At 36.6% G+C, this 9509-nt stretch overlaps 1 protein-coding gene across 2 annotated transcripts in view; it reads left to right on the forward strand.

Moving 5' to 3' along the window:
• Positions 1–5414, forward strand: part of FAM151B (family with sequence similarity 151 member B) — a 33418-nt gene extending 28004 nt beyond the window's left edge. For both annotated transcript variants that reach the window (XM_070793976.1, XM_019965373.2), the window contains exon 6: positions 4083–5414. In XM_070793976.1, coding sequence (XP_070650077.1) covers positions 4083–4242 — 160 coding nt within the window. In that variant the 3' untranslated portion in view covers positions 4243–5414. The remainder of the gene's footprint in view (positions 1–4082) is intronic.
• Positions 5415–9509: the final 4095 nt, after the last annotated feature.

Genomic DNA, 9509 nt, shown 5'->3' on the forward strand with positions numbered 1-9509 from the left:
CTGTGCAGCTTGTGAGATCTTAGCTCCCTAGCCAGAGATTGAATCTGTACCCTTGGCAGTGAAAGTACCAAGTCCTGGACTGCCAAGGAATTCCCCAAATTTTGTTTTTTTATCATGTCAAAAAAATATGTTGGACCATGTATTAAATATTATAAAGCTACAGATAGTAAAACAGTTTTGATACTATGTTTTTTAATAGGCTAGTCAATAGGACAGCAGGGAAAGCCCAGAAATAAACTCAGCTCTATCATGGAACTTAGGATAGGAAAAGGCTGGTATTTCAGATCATTGGTGTAAAAGTTCAATAACTTGTATTGGGACAGGCAACATTGTAGGAAAAACAAAGTAAATGACCTTCCTTAATCTTCCTCCAAAATAAATTCCAGATGAATTAAAGACTTGAACACCAAACAATAAATGCATAAAGAAAACACAATTGATGATTTTTTTTTTTGTATATATAGTTTCAGAATGGAGAAGACCCTTCTTGGTAAGGCACAAAACCCAGAAGCAATAAAAGAAAAGTTTGATACATTTGAATACATAGAAATGAAAAGATTCTGGTAAAACTGTCCTCAACACATATGTTACATCGTTGTAAACAATTCTAACAAACAAGTACTTATCACAAATCATCCAGAAAAAGACCCAGTTTGATAATTCACTATATTTTAGAGAATAAGGGAAGCATATACCCAAATATTAGAGAAATATCCATATTCCTGTGGGTAGAGTTTTACCTAAATGCTTTTTTCAGTTTTTATGAAAATAACCCTATTTTCTCACATTATATATTAATAAAATAAATTATATTAGCATTTTATATATTGAATCTTCCACACATTTACAGAATAAACTCTCTTGATTGAGATTTATCATTCTTTTAAAGTCTGCTGAATTTTATTGCTAATATTTTAGTTAGAATTTCAGCATTTTAAAGTGAGATTGGTCTGTAGTTTTTTCTTTGTCAGTTTTGGGTATCAATATCATGGACATTTCATTAGGAAAAAACTAAGGACCTTTCTTTTTACATTTCCTAGGATGTTAAAAATAACATTCAAATAGCCTGTACATGAGTTTGAATAAACTCAACGTTGAAACCAACCTGATGCTGAGTGTTAGAGGCTCAGTCGTGTCTGACTCTTTGTGACCCCATGGATAGTAGCCCACCCGGCTCCTCTGTCCATGAAATTCTCCAGGCAAGAATACTGGAGAGGGTTGCCATTCCCTTCTCCAGGGCATCGTCCCAACCCAGGGATCGAACCTGGGTTTCCGGCATTGCAGGCAGATTCTTCACCGTCTGAGCTACCAAGGAATATAAATATAATTTTTATTTTATTTTTCATCGACTGTTTTAAGGGTGACTTACTGTCATAAAAATAATTTTAAACCTGCAGAAAAGTTGCAACATCTCCTTTACCCATGTTCCCAAATTGTTTATCCATTCTTTCTTCCTCTATCCTTCTCTCTCCCCCATCTCCTTTTCTTTTTTTCTGTTTCTTTTTTCTGTTATGATGTCTCATATCCTGAAGTCCTCCAGTGTAGACTTACCCACACAAGAATGCACTTCTGTATTTCTACTATGTAGCCTCCCAACCAGGAAATCAGCATTCAGGCAAAACTGCCCCTATAGTCTCCAGATCCCATTCAAATTTATCAGTCATTCCAACAATCCTTATTTCCTTGTGGTCTATGAAACTCTCTAAGAACATGCATTGCATTTAGTTTGCATCAGTCTCTTTCAAAATCCTTCCTCAATTTTTCCTTTCCTCTCATACACGTAACAGTCTTAAAGACTATAGGCCTTTTATTATGAAAAATATCCTCAGTCTCAATCAGTTCAATATTTCCTCATACTAGATCTCAGGTCTTGCATTCTTGGCAAGCTAATCATGTACTTGTCCCAATTCCCAAATCAGTCACTTCTTCAAGGATCCCTTCTTGATTATAGTAGCAGGTGGTATTTAGAAAGCAAAATCTGGGATTTTAGTATAATCATTGCTCCTAGAGTGTCAGTGCTTCCAGGACTGTTAAGGATAGGAAAGAATTCTTAAGCAAGACACAAAAATCATTAGCCATAAAGGATATGTTTAAGTAATTTGAACACATTAAAACTTGGAAATTCTTTCCATCAAAAAACACCATGAAGAATATGAACAGGTTAGGCAGAGTTGGGGAATATTTTTGTATATCAAAAGGGCTCTAATCAATTTATAATGAATTCTGTATTCTATTGTGTGCACATCAGAGTTCGTCTATTATTGAATATTTGGATTATTTCATGGTTTTGTCTATTGCAAAAATTGGTGTTGTGAACATTCATATATATATATATATGTACATATATATAAATGTGAGCACACACATACATCCTGGTGCAAATGTGCCTAAAGACTATATCAGGAAGGAACTTCTAGAAATAGAATTTCTAGGTCATAGGGTGTTCATATTTTCAATTCTAGTGGATACTGCTATTTTCCAAAGAAAATGAATAAACTGTGGCTACACGTTTCAACTTGAATACATTTCACAAAAAATATTCAGCAAAAGAAGCAGTACCAAAAATATTACATCCCATATGATTCCACTTATATAAAATTTATTAACAGGCAAAAATTAAGCTGTATTGTTTAGGATGGATATACAGGTGGTAAATAAAGCATGAAGATGGCAACTGAAAAGTCTAGGCTGTGAGAACTCCGGGGGAGAGGCGAGGCTGTGATGGGGCTCTGATATACAGGTGTCTCCTAAGGTGCTGGCAAGGTTCTTTTCTTGGTTTGTGTTGTGTTACACTGGAGTTCATTTTATAATAATTTGTCAAAATTTACATTTATGTTTTATGCATCTTTTCCTATATGTGTTATTTCACAGTGGAAAGAGCTTTAAAAATGAAACCTGAGAGGTGATTTGAATGAATGCAATTTAAAATACCCTTAGGCAATTTTATTTTTCCTGTTTTAGTTTGTATACCATAGTGGGAGGTTTAAAAGAGGCAAAACAACACTGGAAAGCTCTTCTTTTAACCTAAATTCATATCTGTCTTTTTATAAGGTTTGTCTCCATGGTGCTTGAATAAAGTAATAAAAATGCCATTTTAGCAAAAATATGTTTTTAGAGTAATTCTTATTTTTTTCCTGTGTTCCCCACTGTAGTTTAAAATTCTTCTGGGTTTGTCACATAATACTCTTATGGAGCGAAGTCCAAAGTACTTTCCTTTGTTACATTTCCAGAATGGTGTTATCATCCTTAAGGAGAGTAATGTGTCAGTATAATAACAAGAATATATATATTGGTTAGACAGTTTTCCCATCTTTAGTAGAACAGCTGCTTTGGAGATTTTCTCCTGGATTCTGACATGCTTATGAGGAAAATAAATATGAAAATACTTAAAGAGATTTGCATTTCTCTAAATTCTAATAAGAACAGTGTAATAGTAATGTCACCGGAAGAAATGAAAATATATGATTTAAGAAGCATTTGAACTTCTGAGCATATTCTTACATCCATAATCAATCTGCATATATTATTATTGTTTTTTGACTCCAGAAATAGATCTAGGTTTATTCTCTTTGGCATTCTTATATCTCTTACAGAAACCCCCAGAAGGGATAGCAGGGCCACTTAGAAGTGGACATGAATGTTGGGAATGTCAGTGACAATTGTATCTCTTCACTGTCCCTTCCAGTCATGCTTTTGACTCTGGCCTGGCTACTGAAGAAACCAGGTTAGAGCTGTGGTTTTGTGTAGGGAACGGATTCCTTGATCAACAACACAGTCTCCTCTGTTCTTTTGTCCAAAATTGGGCCTATTTACAGAGCTAACCATTCTGGGTTTCTAAAGTCATATGAGGGTTACCTAATTTAGGCAATAGTGATGTGAATTTTATTCTGTCTAGTCCCTTTGATGTTGATGAAGGAATGAAACAGGAAAATACAGTTCCACCAGTGCTAATTAATTTTTCTTCTATGTGAATTTGGGTTAGAGACAAGTGAGAGTGACTGTGTTTAGGCTTGTTGGAATTCTTCATCACTGTTTCTTATCTTTCTCTATTAACTATATAATTCTGTTTTGTTTTGATGCAGGTACAGCCTGACCATTTGGACTGGAAAAAATGATAGCTATTCCACTGAAGATTTACTTTTTATTAGAGATCATTTTGACAAAAAACGAGTTTTCTATGACATCTTGGAACCACAAAACCATGAATTTAAACAAGCCATTGGAATCAAAATTAATCTCTAAGATGAAAATTCTGCTAAATTATTTCATGTTTTGCTTTTTCAATCCTTCTTTGTCTGATCTGAATTAATTATGATGATTGATTTATGTTCCAGTTCATCCAATCAAAAAATACTTATTGAGGCTTACTCTGTTAGGCTTCTGTCCTTATAATACTGTACCTACCTACGAGATTTGGAAAGAAGAGATTTCACTGGGCCTCATATAATAATGATTTAGGAAAATGAATCTTTAAAACCATTAATAAAAATATTTTGGTGTATTGAAAATAATTGAAAAAATCCACGTGTCATACAGATACTAAATTACATGTTGGTGCTAGCATTACAGAGATTCCATAAAAATATGCCATCCTCTTTTCTTTTCCCTGGAGAACTAATTATTTCAGAGACTACAGAAGAGAAAGAGGGCTTTAAAAACGTTTTTAACTTTCACAGGGTTGAGCAGTTTTCTTATAACAAGATCAAGTCTATTTACTGAAAGCAATGAGGATTAAATTAGGATGTATCTAGAATTTCCTTATTGCTCAGAGCATCCTGACAGCCATATATTAATGTGTTGTTTTGTATTCTTTGTTTTGATCACAGTATCTTATCTAGAGTGAGCAAAATACTATTGGAGAGCAGAATTTTAATCCTGGTAATCTATTATTTGTTTTTCAAGATTTTCACCCACACCACCTTGTTCCAGGCCCTTGTTCTACTACTAGAATTTTAAAAATTATTTCCTCATGACTTCATTCCTCACATTACTCAAAGAAACGCTGGATAATTCTGCTGAAAAAAAAAAAAACTTTAAAAACACCTCTTTCTTTATGCCAAATCAAAAGTCTCTAGGGGCTTCTTAAATTCAACTTCATTGAATTTTACTCTTTCAATACCCTTCCTACTATAGTCCCACTCTGCAAGTTAATTCAGTGTCCTCAGCACAGTGCTTTGTTTCAAAAACGCTTACATCATCAGTAATCTCCAGATTTTTTTAACGATTACTTTTAACCGATAGTGTTCACTAATTGTGTCATCCATTGTAGTTGTGTCTCCTTAGCTAGACTATGGAGTCCTTCATGGTGAGAGAACATTCTCAATTGTCTTTACAGTATCTGGCATAGTCCTGAGCAAGGTATTCAGAAAAATGTGTTGCTTCTTTGATTTATTAAAAAGTACTTTACCAGTGAATGCCCTAAGATATGTAATTTGTCTTTTATCAACCATTTCCCCCAGAGAATAAAATAGTGCTGTGCAGAGAAAAGAGCTTGGGTTTTGAATTCAGATAGACTTCCCTTACAGCCCCACCTCTGTCCCTTACTAGCCATGGGTTTGAGGAAATATTTAACCTCATTGAGTCTTGACTCCTTCCTGTATAAAATGGGGGCGGGGGCCAGGGTGGAGGATGAGGATTCTCTTGTAAGGTTGTTGTGAAGATTAAGGGAGATTCTTGAAATGGAAGCATGTAGCTCAGCGCTCGTCTCATAGCAAGTGCTCAACAGATAGTCCCTGTTTATTAGACTTACGTGTGATTATACCCATTGTAGATAGACAAAAGTAAGAGATATAACGTGAAACATTGTACACGTGCAATACTTAAAGAAAATGATCATATTCTACTTTAAATTTTAGTACAACTGAATATGGTGCTATTGGTCAAATAACACCTAAAACTTCACTTTCTATGGTTGTTTGCCAAAAGCAAAAGGTGCAATTTCATAATTATAACAATTGTAGCAAAGAATAACTCTTAAAAACTATGGTAAAAAGTATTGTTTACATTATAAATGTTCTAAAATGACCATGCTTAGCTTTCACAAAAAAAGTTGAATTTATAAATGAACTACATTTAAGTTTAAAATAAAATTCATTTGCCTAGATTATTTTTACTGTTTATCTGGTCCTCAATAATATTTTTAAAGTATTAATCTTAAAGCCAAATACCTTTATATTGCGAAATTTATCAACTGAGTGTTATTTAGATTAAGATTTAAAACTGTATTTTAAAGTGTTCTTGGGAATAAAAGGGCTTCCCAGGTGACTCAATGGTAAAGAATCCACCTGCCAATTCAGAAGATGCCAGAAGTGCTGGTTTGGTCCTTGGGTGGGAAAGATAACCTGGAGGAGAAAATAGCAACCTGCTTCAGCATTCTTGCCAAGAAAATCCCACGGACAGAGAAGGCTGGCGGGCTACACTCCATGGGGCCCCAAAGAGTCGGACGCAAGAGCACCCACAGCAGCAGGAATAAAAATTTTATATAAGAGAATTATAAAATTTACTCTGCTGAAAGTAAAATTTAAATGGATTATGGTCCATATGGAAAAAAGGATAACGATCCCTCCTTCACACCCTACACAGATAATAATTTGAGTTGGATCTTAGGCCTAAAAGTGAAAGCTAAATCTATAAAGCATTTAGAAGAGAATAAAGGAGAATGTTTTCATGATTTTAGGCAATTATTTCTTTCCATTTTTAAATTTCAGCTTTACTGAGATAAATTGACACATAAAATTGTAAGGTATTATTATTAAATATTTGGGAAGAAGTTCGCAGGTACAAGTAAATGATTTAATAACACCTGTTTTTTTCTCTCCAGATTCTCTGATTTAATGTATTAAGATCCCATAGCATCCAAATGCTGTTTCTCAAGCCTGCAGAGCAATCCTCTCCCTAGAAAATGCTTTTGTACAAGATCCAATTGTTTAAAAAATCAGAGCTTTTAAAAGGAGAGTGGCTGATGGCCCTGTAACACTGATTTGATTGCTGAGCGACCAGATGCGTATTCGTTTATCCAGTGGGAAACTGTTGCGAGTTATTCAGAACAGGTTGTTCGTTTGCTTCTTTGTTGCAGCTAGGATTTTAGATTTTTCCTTGTAACTGAAAACCACAACAACAACAACCTAAATACCTAGTGAATATATAGAAAAATGAAATATTTCTCATTTTGAAATTTAAGGTGGGAGTCTACCTAGTATGAGCTTACTGTCTTATAAGTTCATGAATCAGTGCAAGGAATATTGTGTGTTAGAAAGATGAGAATAGTAGTGCTGAAGTGCTTTTTAATCTAGAAAATGAGAGTATAATGAATTAGTGGAACCAAGAAGAACTGATCACAGGTCTTGAAAGAAATGGGCAGGATCCAGGATGCTTGGCGGCCTCAGCAGCAGGAGTTCAGGGGCCTTGTTCCAGCGCCCCACCTCAGAGCCACTCTTCTAGTCTTCATTATGATTACATCTCTGTTCCTTGTACATCTGGACTGCCATGCTTTGGTCCAGAGACCTTAATTTTTCCAGTCACTTGTGTCTTTCATGAGGGAGACATGTACTTCAGGGCTCAGTAGGAACTCTGGGGTGGGGGAGCAGTGGGAGGAAAAGGGACACCTAATTGATGTTTGATTTGCTGAAGCAGGGCAAATAATTCAGAAATGATTTCTATCCCAAGGCTCTTATCGTCTAGTACGGGGAGCAAAAGTGAAAGCGAAGTCATGTCCAATTCTTTGTGACCCCATGGACTGTAGCCTATGAGGTTCCTCCATCCATGGAATTTTCCAGGCAAGAGTACTGGACTGAGTTGCCCTTTCCTTCTCCAGGGGATCTCACCAACCCAGGGCTTGAAGCCGGGTCTCCAGCATTGCAAGCAGACGATTTTACTGTCTGAGCCACCAGGGAAGCTCGAGCTACAAAGGAAGCCCAGTAGGGGGAGAGAGACTTGTAAATAGAATGTTGGATATTTGCTGTAACTCCTGTAATGGAACTATACTCCAGGTTGTGGCAAGAGACAGCAGTCTGTTCTAATTTGGCGAGAATACTTAAGTTGTGTTAAGTAAGATTCACTATGTAGACAGAAGGAATGGCCTTTCTGACAGAAGCACACGAGCAGAGGAACTCTTAAGGAGGAAAAACTTGTTCAGAAAAGTTTTTGTGCAGGCACTGTATCTCAAAGCTGAACATTTAGGCAGGGGCCAGATTAACTATTCAAGCTAAGGAGTTTGCTCCTTTTCTCTCAAGCTTAGGAGGCATCATGCCATTTTAAGCAGGGCTGCGTTCTCAGTTTTGAGTGTTACAAAGATGACTCCAATGGCATGAGAAGGGGCCTTAGAATTCTTGAAAGGAGATGATGCCTTGAATTAAGGCGGTAGCAAAAGGGGATGGGAAGGCTCAAGACAGAGAAAGGTTAAGGAAGAACTTTTAAGACTCTGTAAACTAGTTGAATAAGAAGTATGGGGGAGAAGGAAGAATCTAATAATACATATGCTGGGCTCGTGTAACAGAGGGTCAGGAGGAGCCACTGACCCAAACAGGACAAGACAGAGGCTAGATATTGCTATATTTCTCAGTGATTTGTTGACATTGCTACTTGATACCAATTTGGAAAGAAAAATAAAAACCCCATCTTCCTGCCTCTGAACTCACCTCTCATCTACGGTCATACCACACTCAACACAACCAATCTCATCTGAACTCATCTCCCATTCTGACTTTAGGAAGAATGCTCTTTAATTCAGGTTTCCAGGTAGTGCTGGTGGTAAGGAATCCATCTGCCAGTGCAGGGGATGCAAGAGTGGAGGGTTCAGTCCTCAGGTCAGGAAGATCCCCTGGAGTAGGAAACGGCAACCCACTCCAGTATTCTTTCCTGGAAAATTCCATGGACAGAGGAGCTGGTAGGCTATAGTCCATGGGGCTGTAAAGAGTTGGACGTGACTGAGCTCTTTAATTCTATCAGTTTCTTAAACAACTACACCCACTCCCCAGTAACTGCTACTTTACTACATATTTTTTAATTATGTCGTAATTTTAACCAACAAAAGCTACCCCATGGTCTAACCATCAGAGTAGAGAGAAAACAGGCAAACCTTGAAAGGTGCTCACCCAACCTCCTGTCCTCTAAGGGAGGCTCTTCTGTTTCTATGCTTCTGCTCACAAAAGGAACCAGTCTGACTAAATCAGGCAGTTGCGTTGTTCTGGGTTTGATTGCTGCTATAGAATCTTCATAAAGGCTGGTCATTGCCCCTTTCTTCTTTATCCCTTTCTTGGGGTCACATAATGTAGTAAGAATTTAGGAAATTTAATTGAAGTATTTACTGCGAGAGTCTGTTGCCACTTTGTGAATTCAAGAGCTAATCAAAAAATTCTGAATTAAAGTTGAAGGGTGTGATCTCTTCACAGAGCCTGTTGAGCTCTGTCCCTAAGCCAAGGTTTCTATAAGGTCTTTCATGACTTCCCTGGGGCTTTCTCCTGGTGCACGTCCTCTGCTAGACTATGATTATTTTATGGGTTTGTGTTTTG

Source organism: Bos indicus, chromosome 7 (assembly GCF_029378745.1).
Source record: "Bos indicus isolate NIAB-ARS_2022 breed Sahiwal x Tharparkar chromosome 7, NIAB-ARS_B.indTharparkar_mat_pri_1.0, whole genome shotgun sequence".
In the NCBI taxonomy this organism is placed as follows: domain Eukaryota; kingdom Metazoa; phylum Chordata; class Mammalia; order Artiodactyla; family Bovidae; genus Bos; species Bos indicus.